Raw genomic sequence first — 19,053 nt, 5'->3', positions numbered from 1 at the left:
CCCTCTTTCCTTTCTCTTTCAGGACAGGGTGGCATGCAATAGAAGGAACAGAGCAGAAGTGGCTGGGGACAGGCATGTCTTCATCCCATGAGCCCTAAGGAGGATATGGTGCTCCACTTCATGAGTTCAGCCACGACAGGGCTTGTTTCATTCAGCATTGCCAAGAGCTTTGGGGATGATGGTGTGGTCCTGCCTTAGGCACCTTCTCAACCCCCACATCACCCTCATCCTGCTATCTGGATGGAGTGCAAGTGTGACCATAGACCTCTTGCTTTCCACTTAATCATCCATCCCTCACACCAACCCTCCCCTACTGATTTTCTCCTTTGAAATACCCAGGAACTGCCAGTTGTCCAACTATGGCTCAGAAGGAAGAGAGAGAGAGACAGAGAGAGAGAGCAACACACACCACTAATGAAGAAGCACGTTGATCTGACACTCACAGCTATCAGTTCAGATGCTGGCACTGCACGAAATTTAGAGGCTAAGTATAGTTTCAGGATCAACATGTGGTGAGTCACTGGACACGAGCTGGCTGCAGCAGAACTAGGAAGAAGGGATAGCTTGTGTGCCAGCTCACCGGAGGGCGAGGGTGCAAATGAGTCCTGTTACAGGGGACTAAAATAAGGACTTTTATGGGGCAGAATACAGCAGAACAAGGATGTATAATGAGATGCCTAGTGCATTGACATGCCTGCCAGGCAACCTTTTGTCTCTATCAAGGATCGTGGAGGAGTTTGGCTTCAAAATGTGTAGAATCTAGTGCTCATCCTTTACAGTGTCAAAGTGGTAGCCAACTCCAAAATAGTACTTGCAGACACAACTATGATACAGTGTCTAGTGGCTGCTATCTCAGCTTCTACTTTAGTAAAGCCAGGAGTCACCCAATGTCTCAGTGCTGCAGTAAAAGCTCAGGCGATGGTCATGGGATCCACACTTGCTGGCATGCAGGCTCATATTTCTGCGTCATGGCTGCCGATCTCAGTGCTCTAAGAGGCATGCATGCTACAACATGGATTATTAGGTTTGATGAGATACCGCCAATGGGAGTGGCAGTGGCACCATCACGCACAAACCTCCTGCCCTCTTTCAGGATGGCAGCATTCATGCTTTCCCCACTGTCAGTGCTTTTGCTGTTGCCTCTCAGCCAGACAGCCCAGACTGCTGCTGCAAATGCCAAGATGTTGGAGCCTGAAGCTGGGATTCTAGGGCCAGAGCTGCTCAAGGCCATTCTGCAGTGTCCTCTAGTGAAAGTTAGCAGCCTTCCACCAGCCATTCTATGGCCACTGGGGTTGCATTGCATAGGAGCATTAAGGCAGGGCAAGGCACCTGCAACACAGAAACTAAGGGAATACACAAGGGTGAATAGCTTACTCTTGTTTGTATGTGGATGTGTTTTTGTTTAAAGATCTTTGATCAAAGTGGCACTGTGATGGGGCATTCCATATGTAGGATAATGTGGGCAATGGTGAAGCCATGGTGGTGAAGGGAAGTTTCTCTAAGTGAACAGAGACTGAGCAGGCATTCTCGGACAGGAACTCCTGAGCAAAGAGGTCCCAGCTACATCGTTCTGCCTCATCTTGTTCTTCTCCTCCTCCTCTTTCTGACGTGGCCTTTGAATGCCTGGTGGGAATGGCTGCACCTTGGTGAGGGTGTGGATGATGCAGCAGGCAAGACAAACTTGGCAAGTATTGTATGGTGAGTGATCCGGGCATCGGAACCATTGTTTGAGTACACCAGTGATCTGCTTTACAATGTTTTTGGTGGCTAATTCTTGAATGTTCCAAGAAGGCAGAAATGGCAAACTGCCTCAGGATGCAGGCATCGTGGCTGCTACCAAGATAATGGGCATTCATTAACATTATGGTTTGTGCATGGCTGCACACAAATACACATTGATTATATGTGGACATGTGGGGATTGCAGAGCAGCCAATGTGTAGTGAATGGCTCCCCACACCATTAGGAATCCCGCTAGCCTGAAAAATCCATGTGCCTATTCATCCCGCTTCTCTCTGCTTAGAGCGAACACAGCATATAGGGCCTCCATAGCCTTCTAGATGCTGGACAGTGTATTGGGAGATGTTTGCCATGTTGTCCACTCCTGCCTGGAATGATCCAACTGTGTAGAAGTTGAATATGACTCTGACCTTTCCAGCCACTGGCAGTGCCATCCTTGTCCTGATGTGAGGCTGCAGGTCCTCTTGAAAGAGATGGCACACTTCCTTGACCACATCCTTGCTGAATCTGAGTTTCCATTGCAATTGCTCCTGGTGAGGTGGAAGTACAAACAGTGCTCTCTGTAAACCTATGATGGACAGGGCCTTCTGTGGAGAGCTGTCCTCCACCTCCCTCTTCAAAGTTCTTCCTCCCTCTGCAGCCTCTACTACATTTGTTGGTTATGTTGAAGACCTAGAGACACTACAACTACAGTCCCCATTCCGCTTGCAGATTTAGTATGTACAGGTGGCCAAATCTTCTGTTATCCCTGAACGGATGCACCAACTGACCAAAAGATCTGCAAAAATAATCCATGTTAATTTTACAAACTTTGCTACAGCAGAAGTAAGTCAAAAGCACCTCACCTGCAAGGTTGTTCCTTTGAATAGGTGGGGCTGGTGCCTCATGTTGCTGAACACATGTTCAGCTGCGAGTGATTATCTCATGCATACACTGAGCTTACACAGTGCAAGTTTCCATGTTAAACTAGCTGGAACAGCTATTTGATGTTACAATCTGACTGCTCCTGACCCTTTGGGCACAGGCCTGGCATGTCCACAGCAGTGCCCTTGCCAGTGTGGGGCGCCGGCTGAGCAGTGCCAGAAGTAGCCAGAAGCACAGCACGTGCCATGTACAGACTTGGGGGCTTCTGTTGCATTGGCACCAACACTATGGAGCCTAATTTCACCTCCATGGAGTATTATGTGCAGCTCTGGTCACCATATTATAAAACAAGGCACTGGAGCGGATACAAAAAAAAATCCCCAAGAATTATAACAGAACTGTCAGGTTAGATCTATCAGGACAGGTGTTATGATATGGCAGGTGATATTTGTCAAGCTTACTAAATCCCAAAGGGAAACTTGGTCATGCTATCATAAGGATTTTGCAATTTGTATTTATTACGAGAAGGTTTGTGCACTGAAGTCAGAAGTAAAGAGTCCACTACCACCTTTGGAGACTTTAAAGATTAAATTAAAACATTTTTTAACAAAAGAAAAGAAAACTTAAACACACAAGACTACAGTTACACAGTTACATTTAGTTTTATAACAGTTCTCACTAGATTTCTGCTTAGCTGGACTCCCAACTACACATCTCTTTCAGCCAACAGTCCAAATAGATTCTTCATCCATACAACATCCAGCAGTAGTACCCACTACCAGTATTACCCATTACCAGGCACCCACTGTTCCTGTAAGGGCGGTATTTCACAGTTTTTCTCTCCCTCGCACTCGATAATGGAACTCTCAAGGCTTTGAACAAAACCTTGGTTACAGCAAACTTGGAACAGCAAATTTCTCCAGGGTGGCTAGAGGCTTTTTCCCACAGGTCTGCTTCATACAGGGCACCTTTCAAGATCTCAAATGGCCATTCCCCACACAGCTTTCCATCTTTCTTTAAATATATTTCCTCTCTTTTGATCTGTAAATCCCATTGTTTCAACCTTTCTTTGGAAGTTACTTCTCCAAGAATATAAAAATCTTTCATGTTGTCATTATGGCCAGCACTTTTGGGGAAAAATAAACTTAATAACTTGCCTTATTTATCTTGCCAGTTGTAAACATCTTATCATGTCCCTTTGAAAATCAAACAACCTCTCAACTTATCTAAAGATGCAAATTCCATTCACGCTGTATCTGCTGAGATTTCATCCTAGCTTACCCATCTCCATTTCAAATTCCTGTTTTACGCCTAACCCCTTTTGATGATTCAAACCTTGCAGTCTGACTGTCTGCAGTTTAATTAAACTAACCACACACAAACATACATGCATACATAATCCCCATAAACCTGCTTCAGTATCCCACAGTAATATTAGGAAAAAAATATTTCCTTTACACAGGACAATCTGGATGAGTTTCTTTCCCTTTGAAAATAGAAGGTTGAGGGGTGGCCTAATAAAGGCCTTTAAAATTATGAAAGGTTTTGATAGATTAGACTCAGAGAATGTGTTTTCACTATGGAGAAGAGCAAAACCCAAGGCCATCAATATAAGAGAGTCATGAACTTTAAATCCAATAATTGTATGTTGAGGAAGAATGAGTCTGAAGCTAGCCTGTACCTTAAAACAGGTTTATTTCCAAGACAGCAAAACAAAATCACAGACTCTCCCACTTTCTCCCAGACACTCAGAGTGAACTGGTTTATATACTCTTACAATGATTCCCTAATCCTTCTCCAACTGGGAACAGCTGTGCTTAGTTACCAATCTAAAGCATGCATTTCATTGCAACACAATTTCAACATTAACAATGAAGAAATCAGGTAGGGAATTCAGAAGAAACTTCTTCACCCAGACACTGGTGAGAATGTGGAACTCATTCCTTCAGGGAGTAGTTGGCGTGATTCGTACTGATGCACTTAAGGGGAAGCTAGATAATCATTTGAGGGAGAAGGAATTAGAGAGTTAAGCTGATAGAGTTAGATGAGGAATGATGGAGGCTGTTCGGGTGTCGCATAAACATGAACGGGTTGCACTGAATGACCTGTTCCTGTGCCATATATTCAATGTAATTGCTATGCAGCAAATCCATACAACTGGCAACATATTTTTAGCCAACAAATTTGTCTTGTCTGATATAATTCTTATTTTCTGTCTGGCATAAGGGCAAAATAATGTATATTTTTCTTATTCCTATTTCTGTCAAGCAGAAGATGAAAAAGCCCCTCTATTCCCCTGGATGGAAGTGCTGGTCACAACCCCAGTGCATCTGAAGCCCGAAACATGTTAACTTACTGCACAAATAGGCAGTCAATGCCCCTTAAAACGCCATGCTGAGAATATATATCAGTACGATATTGTGAAAACCAGTGTACAATTTTTCACTTGTTAAAATAAAGCTTCTGGCATTTAAAAAATTTAAACATCTTTATAACTCAACATTACTTGTTAAGCATTTGCCTGTATTTTTTCCATTTTAATTTTGTCTAGTTTCTTGAAATAAAACATGGGAAGAAAAATAAAAAAATACCCACATACCATTAGGAATAGCAAATGAGAAATCTAAAGTTTCTTTAATTTCTGAAAATCTAAGCAGGAAAAAAATCAAATACATGGGTCATTAGTGCACTAACCCTGGTAGTCAAAGTCACACAGCAATTTCTGTGAAACTCTTATACATGAACATTTCCAGAGTTAGAACTTTCCCAGCTGCTGACATTTGCGCAGCAGGGTCTGTCAGTTTCAGAAAAAGTTTCCTTGCCATCTTATTCAATTTGTTATCCGGTATCTTATCTTGTTGAATACAGGGGGACATTCATTGACATCAATTTGTTACTGGCTCAAGGTACAAAAAATATATTTTTTTTTCAGAGGCAGGTCATCATTTATCTTCCTGGTGTCTATCCTGCGATAAAGAAACAAAATTAAAGACAGTCATCTTACATGGCTTTCAGAAAAGGCCCATCCAATATATTGCTGAAGGAATCAGGAGGATCCCTTCCACTTAACATAATCAGTCCTCTGGGTGTGAAATAAGAGCGAATCATTTTGGAAATTTTTGTTAGGCAAGTGTATTAAGGTTGACGGAACCAAGGTGGGGCAACTGGATTTAGAAACAGATCAACTTAAAATCCCCTCCCCGACATGTGAATACTAAGTTTTCCACTGTGCAAAAAAGGATCAGCATGCAATGGGAACCCAAGATCCAGGAAAATTGCTGATGAGAAAAATTTTAAAAGGAGGGAAACAGGAAAGGCCATTTGGCCCATCAAGCCCATTGTTACCACAAGTCAGGAATCCAACTAACCCAGATCATTAATAAAAACAGAAAGTGCTGGAAAAACTTAGCAGGTCTGGCAGCATCTGTGGAGAGAGAAACAGAGTTAACGTTAAGTTCCGAAGAAGAGTCACATTGAACTTGAAATGTTAATCCTGTTTCTCTCTCCACAGATGAAGGGCTGAATTTTGCGTTTGTCGGACGGGTGGGCCCGACCGAATTGGCAGCGGGCAGGGAGCCGATCCCCGCTGGCAAAACAGGCCGCGCCGCCATTTTGCGCGGGCAGGCCAATTAAGGTCCACCCAATGCATTTCAGACTCCTGTGTTCAGAGGGAAATTCAAATCAGCGGTGGGCATGTTCAGACCGCCAGTTCCAATGGGGAACCAGCAGTCTGTATAAAGAACGGCCAGGCAGCCTCCTTTAGGCTGTTCACCATGGCCAGTGACCGGGCACCAGAAGAGGTGAGGGCAGAGGAGGAGGAGGGGGGGCAGGCTGCAGGGTAGGCCAGTGGGGGGCCACTGTGCCCCTTGGTTCTCCGATGCCTGCCTTGCTGCCCTCCTGGAAGAGGTGTCAAACCATCGGAAGGTGTTGTTTCCAGAGGATGGGAGGAGGAGGGCCCCCCATGTGACCAGGCAGGCATGGCAGGAGGTGGCGGAGGCTGTAAGCTCTCAAGATGCTGTGCGGCGCACAGGAACACAGTGCCACAGCGCTTCAATGATTTGTTGCGCTCTGGAAGGGTGAGTACCATGTCAGCCTTGGCCATTTTACCCAGCAGGTAGCCTTAGCCTTTGAGGCTCCCCTCCACACCCCCACACCCCACACCCACGTCTTATTGTCGTTACTACATTGGGCATTTGGCGCACGCTGGGTGGGCAAACAGATAGTGACCATGCTTACATCAGCCTTAGTGGTTGAGGAGAAAATGGGTTCTCCCCACAGCATATGTTGGTGTTTGTCGCATTTGAGTAGTGTGGGGGCAACCTGCAGGGGAGGCAGCTAGACACATACTCAGAACTCTAACACATGTCTTATTGATGGTGATGAGATGGTGGAAGGGGAGCCTCAAGGTGTGGCCAAGAGCCATCTGCTGGCCTGGGCGTGCACCTAGTTGCCCCTCCTTGCCATGGGTGCTAAGACCCGTGTGTTATTCAAAGTGATGGACGCCGAATGTGTCCAAGGTGGCCGTTAGGGGAGGTTGTTAGGACCAGCCGTACTATCTTCTGGTGATGATCACCAGTAGTGTGGACAAGAGCTGCTGGAGGCCTCAGATGGGCAACTGTGGTTGGGGTGCGACCTGCGTGTGCAGAGCACATGAGCGATCAGCCCCAATAAATCCTCTTCTCTGTTCTGCAGGCAAAAACTGAGAACAATAGCCGGGAGCATCTGCGGACTGGAGGTGGGCACGCCGTGCTGCAGCACCTCACCACTTATGAGGAGCAGGCCATGGAGCTGGGGAGGAGGCAGGTGTCGGCGAGGCTGGGGTGCAGCGGCCAGGTATTTAAGGGCCACAGTCCCATCCACTCTGTCTCCCCACCATCCAAAGCACTGATGATTGTTGCAATTGTTAATGCAGCAACACTGCTCATTCACAGACTGATACAGTCAGACGTGTGGATCATACACAAAGGTCCCTCGGCCCCTTGAGGATGCGCGTCTCTAGCACCTTCCAAAGTCGCCTTATCCCATTTGTGACCACAATCCCCATGGCCTAACATGCCATGGCATCACTGCTGCACATCCAAAGACTCATTGCATCTTAGGAGGGTTTGTACCTCCACCACCATTTCAGCCAGTACGTCCCACATTACTCTGTCCGAAAGGTCCTCAGCACCTCACCTGTCAACCTCATGGCACTCAACTTAAATAAATGCCCCTGCACCAAGGGGAAATGTTGCCTTCTGTCCACCCGTTCTATGCCCCTCATAACGGTATGAAGGTCAAGAATATGACCTGTCAATCTCCTGTGCTCCACCGCAAATGTCACAAGTGTATGCAATGTTTCCTCATAACTCCAACTCTCCAGGCCAGCATGCGTCCAGGTCAGGAACCTCTGCACTCTCCCCACTCCAATGCCATCCCTCCCATGAAGCGCAGGTCACAGCTGAACGCAGAAGTGTAGCTGTGGCCTCGACAGCGTTTTCTGCACTTGCAACATGACTTCCCTTTTCCTACATTCTATTCCTCAGCTAATAAAGGCAAGTCTGGCTTTGACCTTGTTAAACGCCGTATGTTCCTGTTCTGCTACCTTAACGGGTCTGCCCAGCAAGGTCCCTGTAATCGTCGTGACTTCCCATGGTCCTACCATTGCTCATGTATTCCCGTACCTTGCTTGTCTTGCCCAAGTGCTTAACCGCACATTTATCCACATAACATTCTATGTGGCATTCCTTAGGCCATCTGACCAGCCTGTCCGTTTGTGTGTGTAATGTTTGGGCCTCATCTTGACTATTTACCACCCCATCAATGTTCATCTCCTTAGGTTCTTGAAGGGTGAGTGCATTATGAGGCTGGGGGGGAAAGGGATGAAAGGTGTTACTGATTGAACGCTAACTGATGCACTGTCCTTGTTGTTAATTTCAGCATCACCACCGCATGGCCCCCACCAAGTCCAGAGCCCCCCCATCACACCTGAGGGCCAACACTTGCAACTTGCATCACATCCTTTCAGCGAGCCAGGCACCAGCGCAGCAACAAACACATCGGCGGGGATTATGACGTCCGCTAGTGTCCCGAGGCACAGTGGAGAGGGCACTTCACAATCGCTGGAGGAGATGGCACGGACAGATAGTGCCGATGGCGCCAGCAGCCAGAGGACTGCAGGGGACCAGGCATATGCTGAGTCGGGCAGTGATGATGTGCCTCTGGAGATGTCAGCCATGCAGCAGCTGCAGGACAAGTGGCAGGGTGCATGGGAGCATCTGGCAGCATTGCATGAGGGTATGCTTCACTTGGTCTCTGTGGTGGAGGAATCCAGGCAGAGTGTCAGTGATGGCATGAACCTCGGGACAGAGCTTCAGGCTTCCTCCACTGAGAGATTGGTGACTCTCATGGAGAGGGGCTTCCAGCAGATTGAGAATCTTCTGATTGGGTTACGCTCTGACCTGCAAGCCCTCACAGCGCTAATGGCCACAGGTGGTCATTCGCAATGTGAGAGATGTTCTGGGCACCAAGTGTCCCAGCTCGGTGCCCATCCATCTGCGGTGAGCAGGGAGGTCCAATGTGACCTCATGTCGGCGCAGCAGCTGCCTGTCGTCGCTGCGAACTCCTCTCAGGGCGCTCCGGATGAGGGCAGCAGCTCCTCCGCCCCTCTGCTAGTGACCGTTGCATCCGATGAGGCTGCGACAACTGGGGAGGTGCCAGTTCTGGAACTGGCCACTCCCTCCCAGGAGGGGCCATCACAGGCTCCACGGGCCAGACGACGGCCGCCAAGGGCATCGAGGCCAACAGGACAGCAGAGTCAGCAGGCTGTCTCACAAGCCACTCTGAACAATGGGGCGACACCTAGACGTAGCACCCGCAAACATAAGCATAAAGCACGTTAGGCACTCCATGGGTTTGTCACTGGTGATTTTGTGTTGGCCCTAGATTAAGGAACATATCATTAAGTGCATCAAAACGACGTTTGTGCTTTATTTTGGTGGCAATAAAGTCTACTTTTCTGACCATGGCTGAGGGTGTTTCCTTTGTGCTGCATTTGTATGTTTCACAGACATATCATGAGTGTTTGAGTGAACATTAATGTTTCTGTACTAAGCCCTTAGTTGCAGCTGATGAGGTGGGAAGATGTAGCACCTAAGTGCCACATGTGGAAGTGCCAGGCAATGCTGGTCCTGCAGATCCATGTGTGTGGAGCTTGCTGAAAGTTTGTTGGATTAAAGTGTCCCAGATGTCCCTGCCTCCTTGATGTAGTAGTGAGTCAGCGTGCTGCCCCTCATCATTGCCCTGTGTTTCCTCATCCTCTGAGCCACTGCTGGATTCATCATGTGTAGCCTCATCCACTGTGTCAAGGTCTTCATTGTCAACTGCATCCCCCCTTACCAGCGCAAGATTGTGCAGAGCGCAGCATGCCACCACTATCACAGAGACGTGATCTGGGGGGTACTGGAGTGTGCCCCGTGAGCGGTCCAGGCATCGGAAGCGCATCTTGAGAAAACCGATGGCTCTCTCCACCACAGCCCTTGTGGTGCCGTGGCTCCTATGGTAGCACTCCTCAGCTTCTGTTTTTGGATGGCGGAGAGGCGTCGTGAGCCACCTTCTGAGGGGATAGCTCTTATCACCCACCAGCCAACCATCCAGCCGGACTGGAGCACTGAAGAGCCCCGGCACCTGGGAGTGTCTGAGGATGTAGGCGTCATGGGAGCTGCCTGGGTACCTTGCACAAACTTACAGAATCAGCATCCTGTGATCACTCACTATCTGCACGTTCATGGAGTGGAAGCCCTTCCTGTTGACGAAGGCACCGGGCTCAACTGCTGGAGTCTTGATGGCCACATGTGTGCAGTCCATTGCACCTTGGACGCGGGGGAAGCCAGCAATGGTCGCGAAGCCTCTGGCTCGCTGTGCCTGACTTGCCTGGTCGCAGCGGAAGTGGATGAAGGTCAATGCACGTCTGAACAGAGCGTCTGTAACCTGCTTGACAAGTGTGGACAGCTGATTGGGAGACACCGCAAAGATCACCCACCGACCCCTGGAAGGAGCCAGATGCATAGAAGTGGAGGGCAACTGTGAGCTTCAGAGCCGTTGGCATGGGGTGTCCACCCACACAGTTAGGGGAGATCTTAGGGCCAATCACCTGACAGATATAGTTCACTGTCCCCCTTGACAGTTGGAGCCTCCTTTGGCACTGCATCTCATATTGAGTCATATTGAGATAGCTGCTTCGCTGCCTGTATACCCTGGCAGCAGGATAGTGGCGTCTTCTGCGGCCCCTTCCACCATGGACAACCTCTTGGTCCTGCGCCCTTTGTGCCTACGCCTGGCCTCCCAAAGGTGGCTCCCTTGGAGGTTGATTGTCCACTCCTGGCCTTCTCCTTATTTTATCCCTCCCTTCCTCCTCAGAGGACCTGCCTCCAGTGGAGAGGTCAGAACCCATACCCAGGCTAAATGGAGGCCTGGAAAGCTGCAGGCCCGATAAAGATTACTGTCTGCAGAGTGCTGAACTGAAGCTCCAAAGTACAGAGAAAGCTATTGGAAATCGATCTGAACTGCTAACAATCACAAAGGTAAGTTTAAAACACTTTCTGCATTAAATACTTCAGATAAAATATTACCAACCCCTCTGAGCCCACATATCCCGCCTGTGGATGAGGTTTGTTAAAAAATCAGTTACCCGCCTGCCCATTGAGCCCGTGCGCCAAAGCGAAGATAGCACGAGCTCTTCAAAATCGGCTTCAATTGCCGAGTTATGGGCCTTAGCAAGGCCTTCATAGCGTGCCTGCCCACCTAAATATCATGATGCTGTGCGCTGATGTCGGGACGCTCGCCCAACTTCAGCGCACGACATTTTAAGCGCTGACTCCGCCACCCGCACGTCAGCCATAAAATTCTGCCCAAAGAGATGGTGCAGGAGGGAGGGCTTTAGTTTCCTGGATCACTGGGTCTGTTTCTGGCGAAGGTGGGGCCTGTACAAGTTGGACAGGTTGCACCTGAACCAGAACGGGACCAATATCCTTGCAGAGAGGTTTGCTAGTGCTTTTGGGGGTAGTTTAAACTAATTTGACAGGGGGGTGAGATACAGAGTACAATAGGGGGTGATGCACAGCCAAATACAGAAGAGAAACTAAGTCAGTCTAGAAGCCAGAGCAAATATAGACCTGTTAAGGCACAAGGAAATAATGCAAGACTGGATTGCATCTATTTTAACGCAAGGTATCTTACAAGTAAGGCAGATGAATTGAGGGCATTGATTAACACATGGGAATATGATATTGTTGCTATCACAGAGACATGGTTGGGGGAAAGGCAGGACTGGCAGCTCAATATTCTAGGGTATAGAATCTTCAGGCGTGCCGGGGGGGGGTGGGGGGGGGGAGGGCGGGGTGGGTGGTGTGTAAAAGAGGAGGTGGCATTGCACCATTGATCAAGGAGTCAATTACTGCAGTAAGGAAGGATGGTATCTTAGAAAGTTCCTCAAATTAGGCCATATGGGTAGAACTTAAAAACAAAAAGGCGGCAATCACTTTGCTGGGAGTGTACTATAGGCCTCCAAACAGTCAAGGGGAGATAGAGGAGCAGATATGTAGGCAAATCTTAGAGAAGTGTAAAAATAATAGGGTAATAATAGTAGGGGATTTCAATTTCCTCAACAATAACTGGGATAGTCTTAATGTGAAAGGCTTAAAGGGGGCAGAATTCTAGGAGAGCTTTTTGAACCAGCACATAGAAGGTCCTACAAGAGAAGGTACTGGACCTAATCTTAGGGAATGAAGCTGGGCAAGTGGTAGAAGTGTCAGTGGGGAAGCATTTCGGGGATAGTGACCATAACTCTGTAGATTTAAGGTAGTTAAGGAAAAGGACAAACATGGACTGGAAATAAAGGTCCTGAATTGGGGGACGGCTGATTTCAATATGATAAGACAAGGTATGGCCAAAGTAGACTGGGAGCAGCTACTTGTAGGAAAGTCTACATCAGACCAGTGAGAGTCATTCAGAAAGGAAATAGTGAGAGTTCAGGGCCAACATGTTCCTGTAAAGGTGAAGGGTAGGACCAACAAGTCCAGGGAACCCTGGATGTCAAGTGATATAGAGGATTGGATAAGGTAAAAAAAAGGAGGCTTATGGCTGTAATTACCTGGTTTATCCCTACAGCCCTTCTTGAATAATGGTACCACATTCACTGTCCTCCAATCCTCTGGCACCTCTCCTGTGGCCAGAGAGGATTTGAAAATTAGTGTCAGAGCCCCCGCAATCTCCTCCCTTGCCTCACATAGCAGCCTGGGATACATCTCATCTGGGCCTGGAGATTTATCTGGGCTGAAAACAGCAGAAGCCCATGAGGAGTACAGAAAGTGTAGGGGGGTACTTAAAAGCAATTAGGAGAGCGAAGATGGGGCATGTAAAAATACTGGCAGGCAAGATAAAGGAAAATCCCAAGGCATTTCATAAATATATTAAGGGCTAGAGGATAACCAGGGAAAGGGTAGGGCCCATTAGGGACCAAAGTGGCAAACTGTGCTTGGAGCCGGAGGACATAGGTGAGGTTTTAAATGATTACTTTTCATCTGTGTCCACTATGGAGAAGGACGATGTAGGTGTAGAAATCAAGGAGGGGGACTGTGATATGTTTGAACAAATTAGCATTGAAAGGGAGGGGGCACAAAGAGAACAAAGAACAGCACAGGAACAGGCCCTTCGGCCCTCCAAGCCTGCGCCGATCATATTGCCTGTCAACTAAAACATTTTGCGCTTCCGGGGTCCATATCCCTCTATTCCCATCCTATTCACGTATTTGTCAAGCTGCCTCTTAAACACCACTATCGTACCTGCTTCCACCACCACCTCTGGCAGCGAATTCCAGACACTCACTACCCTCTGCATAAAAAACTTGCCCCGCACATCTCCTCTACAGTTTTCTCCTCTCATCTTAAATCTATGTCCCCTAGTAATTGACTCTTCCACCCTGGGAAAAAGCTTCTGACTATCTACTCTGTCCATGCCACTCATAATTTTGTAAACTTCTATCAAGTCGCCCCTCAATCTCCGTGGCTTTAGTGAGAACAATCCGAATTTCTCCAACCTCTCCTCATAGCTAATAACCTCCAGACCAGGCAGCATCCTGGTAAACCTCCTCTGCACCCTTTCCAATGCCTCCATATCCTTCTGGTAATGTGGCGACCAGAAATTCACGCAATATTCCAAGTGTGGCCTAACTAAGGTTCTATACAGCTGCAGCATGACTTCCCAGCTTTTATACTCAATACCCCTGCCAATGAAGGCAAGCATACCATATGCCTTCCTGACTACCTTATCCACCTGCGTTGCCACTTTCAGTGACCTGTGGACCTGTATACCCAGATCCCTCTGCCCGTCAATGCACTTAAGGGTTCTGCCATTTACTGTATAATTCCTACCTGTATTAGACCTTCCAAAATGCATTACCTCCCATTTGTCCGGATTAAACCCCATCTTCCATTTCTCCGCCCAAGTCTCCAGCCGATCTATGTCCCGATGTATCCTTTAACAATCCTCTTCACTATCTGCAACTCCTCCAACCTTAGTGTCATCTGCAAACTTACTAATTAACCCAGTTACATTTTCCTCCAAATCATTTATGTATACTACAAACAGCAAAAGTCCCAGCACTGATCCCTGCGGAACTCCGCTAGTCACAGCTCTCCATTCAGAAAAGCACCCTTCCACTGCTACCCTCTGTCTTCTATGACCAAGCCAATTTTGTATCCATCTTGTCAGCTCACCTCTGATCCCGTGCGACTTTACCTTCTGTACCAGTCTGCCATGAGGGACCTTGTCAAAGGCCTTACTGAAATCCATGTAGATAACATCCACTGCCCTTCCATCGTTGATCATCTTTGTCACTTCCTCGAAAAACACGCGGTTTTAGTGGGCTTAAAAGTGGATAAATCCCCAGGCCCAGATGAGATGTATCCCAGGTTGCTATGTGAGGCAAGGGAGGAGATTGCGGGTGCTCTGACACTAATTTTCAAATCCCCTCTGGCCACAGGAGAGGTGCCAGAGGATTGGCGGACAGCAAATGTGGTACCATTATTCAAGACGGGTAGTAGGGATAAACCAGGTAATTACAGGCCAGTGAGTCTAGCATCAGTGGTAGGGAAACTATTGGAAAAAATTCTGAGGGGCAGGATTAATCTCCACTTGGAGAGGCAGGGATTAATCAGGGATAGTCAGCATGGTTTTGTCAGCGGGAGACCATGTCTAACGAATTTGATTGAATTTTTTGAGGAGGTGACTAATTGTGTAGACGAGGGTAGTGCAGTTGATGTAGTCCACATGGACTTCAGTAAGGCTTTTGACAAGGTCCCGCGTGGGAGAATGGTCAAGCAGGTAAGAGCCCATGGGATCCAGGGCAATTTGGCAAATTGGATCCAAAATTGGCTTAGTGGCAGCAGGCAGAGGATGATGGTCGAAGGTTGTTGTTGTGATTGGAAGAGAGTAGTGTATCGCAGGGATCAGTGCTGGGATCCTTGCTGTTTAATGATGTAGACGTGAATATAGGAAGTATGATCAGTAAGTTTGCAGATGACACGAAAATTCGTGGTGTCGTAAATAGTGAGGAGGAAAACCTTAGATTACAGGACAATATAGATGGGCTGGTAAGATAAGCAGAGCGGTGGCAAATGGAATTTAACCCTGAGAAGTGTGGGGTGATGCATTTTCGGAGGACTAACATGGTAAGGGAATACACAATGAATGGTAGGACCCTAGGAAGTACAGAAGATCAGAGGGACCTTGGTGCACATGTCCATAGATCCCTGAAGGCAGCAGCACAGGTAGATAAGGTGGTTAAGAAAGCATATGGGATACTTGCCTTTATTAGCTGAGGCATAGAATATAAGAGCAGGGAGGTTATGCTGGAGCTGTATAAAATGCTAGTCAGGCCACAGCTGGAGTACTGTGTGCAGCTCTGGTCGCCACACTATAGGAAGGATGTGATTGCACAGGAGAGGGTGCAGAGGAAACTCACCAGGATTTTGCCTGGGCTGGAGGGTTTCAGCTATGAAGAGATACTGGATACTCTAGGGTTGTTTTCCTTAGAGCAAAGAAGGCTGAGGGGGGACCTGATAGAGGTATGCAAAATTATGAGGGGCATAGATAGGGTAGTTAGGAAGAAACTTTTCCCCTTAGCGGAGGGGTCAATAACCAGGGGGCATAGATTTAAGGTAAGGGGCAGAAGGTTTAGAGGGGATGAGGAAAAGTTTTTTCATCCAGAGGGTGATTGGAATCTGGAATACACTGCCTGAGTGGGTGATAGAGGCAAGAACCCTCCCAACATTTAAGATGTATTTAGATCAGCACTTGAAACACCGTAGCATACAGGGCTACAGGCCAAGTGCTGGAAAATGGGATGAGAATAGATAGGTGCTTGATGGCCGGCACGGACACAATGGGCCGAAGGGCTTGTTTCTGTGCTGTATAATTCTATGGCTCTATGACCTGCTGAGTTTTTCCAGTACTTTGTTTTTGTTTCAGATCTCCAGCAGCCGCAGTATTTTGCTTTTATTTTAGTCTTTAACCCATTTAATTTCCTGAAGAAAGATTTTGCAAATATTTTCCTTAGCTTCTGCCAAATTCAAAAATACTTTTTTTATTCATTCACGGGATGTGGCATTGCTGGCTAGATCAGCATTCATTGCCCATCCCTACTTGCCGTTGAGAAGGTGGTGGTGAGCTGCCTTCTTGAACCGCTGCAGTCCATGTGGTCTAGGTACACCCACAGTGCTGTTAGGGAGGCAGTTCCAAGGATTTGACCCAGCGACAGTAAAGGAACAGTGATGTATTTCCAAGTCAGGATGGTGAGTGGCTTGGAGGGGAACTTCCAGGCGGTGGCGTTCCCAAGTGTTTGCAGCCCTAGGTGGCTGTAGTCGTGGGTTTGGAAGGTGCTGTCTAAGAAGCCTTGGTGAGTTGCTGCAGTGCATCTTGTAGATGGTACACACTGCTGCCACTGTGCATCGGTGGAGGAGAGAGTGAATGTTTGTGGAAGAGGTGTCAATCAAGCGGCTGCTTTGTCCTGGATGGTGTCAAGCTTCTTGAGTGTTTTTTGAGCTGCCCTCATCCAGGCAAGTGTAGAGTATTCCATTCTTGACATGTGCCTTGTAAATGGTGGACACACTTTGGGGAGCCAAGGGGTGAATTACTTGCCACAGAATTCCTAGCCTCTGACCTGTTCTTGTAGCCACAGTATTTATATGGCTAGTCCAGTTCAGTTTCTGGTCAATGGTGACCCCCAGGATGTTGATAATGGGGGATTCAGCGATGGTGATGTCATTGAATGTCAAGGAGCAATGGTTAGATTCACCCTTGTTGGAGATGGTAATTGCCTGGCACTTGTGTGGGCTGAATGTTACTTGCCACTTGTCAGCCCAAGCCTGGATATTGTCCAGGTCATGTTGCATTTGGACATGTACTGCTTCAGTATCTGAGGAGTCATGAATGGTGCTGAACATTGTGCAATCATCAGGGAACATCCCCACTTCTGACCTTATGATGGAGGGAAGGTCATTGATGAAGCAGCTGAAGATGGTGACACTACCCTGAGGAACTCTTGCAGTGATGTCCTGGAACTGAGATGATTGACTCCCAACCAGAATCATCTCCCTTTGTGCTAGGTATGACTCCAACCAGTGGAGAGTTTTCCCCTTGGTTCCCATTGACTCCAGTTTTGCTAGGGCTCCTTGATGCCATACTTGGTCAAATGCTGCCTTGATATCAAGGACAGTCACTCTTACCTCACCTCTGGAACTCAGCTCTTTTGTCCATGTTGAAACCAAGGCTGTAATGAGGTCAGGAGTTGAGTGATACTGGCAGAACCCAAACTGAGTGTCAGTGAGCAGGTTACTGGTAAGCAAATGCCTCTTGATAGCACTGCTGATGACCTCTTCCAACACTTTACTGATGATTGAGAGTAGACTGATGGGGCGATAATTGGCCGGGTTGGATTTGTCCTGCTTTTTGTGTACAGGTCATATCTGGGCAAATTTCTACATTGCTTGGTAGTTGCCAGTGTTGTAGCTGTACTGGAACAACTTGGCTAGGGGCGCAGCAAGTTCTGGAGCACAAGTCTTCAGTACCATTGCAGGATTATTGTCAGTACCCTTAGCCTTTGCATTATCCAGTGCCTTCAGCTGTTTCTTGATAACATATGGAGCAAATTAAATTGGTTGAATACTGGCATCTGTGATGCTGGGGACCTCAGGAGGAGGCCGGAGTGGATCATCCACTCGGCACTTCTGGTTGAAAGTTGTTTCAAATGCTTCAGCCTTATCTTTTGATGTGCTGGGCTCCCCCATCATTGAGGATGGGGATATTTGTGGAGCCTTCTCCTCCAGTGAGTTGTTTAATTGTCCAGCACCATTCATGACTGGATGTGGCAGGACTGCAGAGCTTAGATCTGATCCATTGAATGTGAAATCACTTCGCTTTGTCTGTCACTTGCTGCTAATGTTGTTTGGCACGCAAGTAGTCCTGTGTTATCGCTTCACCAGGTTGACATTTTTAGGTATGCCGGGTGCTGCTCCTAGCATGCCCTCCTGCACTCTTCATTGAACCTGGCTTGGTGGTAATGGTAGAGTGGGAGATATGCCGGGCCATGAGGTTACAGATTGTGGTTGAGTACAATTCTGCTACTGCTGATGGCCCACCGCGCCTTATGGCTGCCCAATCTGGAGTTGCTGGATCTGTTCAAAATCTATCCCATTTAGCATGGTGATAGTGCCATACAACATGATGAAGGGAATCCTCAATATGAAGATGGGACTTCGTCTCCAACAAGGACTGTGCGACGGTCAATCCTACCGATACTGTCATGGACAGATGCATCTGCGGCAGGCAGTTTGGTGAGGATGAGGTCAAGTAAGTTTTTCCCTCTTGTTGGTTCCCTCACCACCTGCTGCAACGCAGTTTAGCAACTATGTCCTTCAGGACTCAGCCATTTTAGTCTGTGGTGGTGCTACTGAGCCACCCTTGGTGATGGACATTGAAGTCCCCCACCCAGAGTACATTCTGTGTCCTTGCCACCCTCAGTGCTTCCTCCAAATGGTGTTCAATATGGAGGAGTACTGATTCATCAGCTGAGTGAGTGGGGGGGTGGGGGGGGCAGGGCCTGTGCGTGGTGTGCGGTATGTGGTAATCAGTAGGAGTTTTCCTTGCCCATGTTTGACCTGATGCCATGAGACTTCATGGGGTCCGGAGTTGATATTGAGGACTCCCGACTGTATACCACTATGCTGTCACCTCTGCTGGGTCTGTCCTGCCAATGGGACAGGAATACTGAGGGATGGTGATGGCGGAGTCTTGGACATTATCTGTAAGGTATGATTCCGTGAGTATGACTATGTCAGTCTGTTGCTTGACTAATCTGTGAAACAGCTTTCCTAATTTGGCACAAGCCTCCAGATGTTAGCAAGGAGGTCTTTGC

The 19,053-nt window shown here is 47.7% G+C and overlaps 1 protein-coding gene across 1 annotated transcript in view; it reads right to left on the bottom strand.

The window, feature by feature from the left end:
* Positions 1 to 4,281: 4,281 nt before the first annotated feature.
* LOC144688028 (uncharacterized) overlaps positions 4,282 to 19,053 on the bottom strand; it is a 37,181-nt gene continuing 22,409 nt past the window's right edge. The window contains exon 5 of the mRNA XM_078554680.1: positions 4,282 to 5,569. Coding sequence (XP_078410806.1) covers positions 5,546 to 5,569 — 24 coding nt within the window. The 3' untranslated portion in view covers positions 4,282 to 5,545. The remainder of the gene's footprint in view (positions 5,570 to 19,053) is intronic.

Source organism: Cetorhinus maximus, chromosome 12 (genome assembly GCF_964194155.1).
Source record: "Cetorhinus maximus chromosome 12, sCetMax3.hap1.1, whole genome shotgun sequence".
Taxonomy (NCBI): Eukaryota; Metazoa; Chordata; class Chondrichthyes; order Lamniformes; family Cetorhinidae; genus Cetorhinus; species Cetorhinus maximus.
Note: the sequence above shows the minus strand (reverse complement) of the source record. Positions and strands in the feature narration are given on the sequence as shown.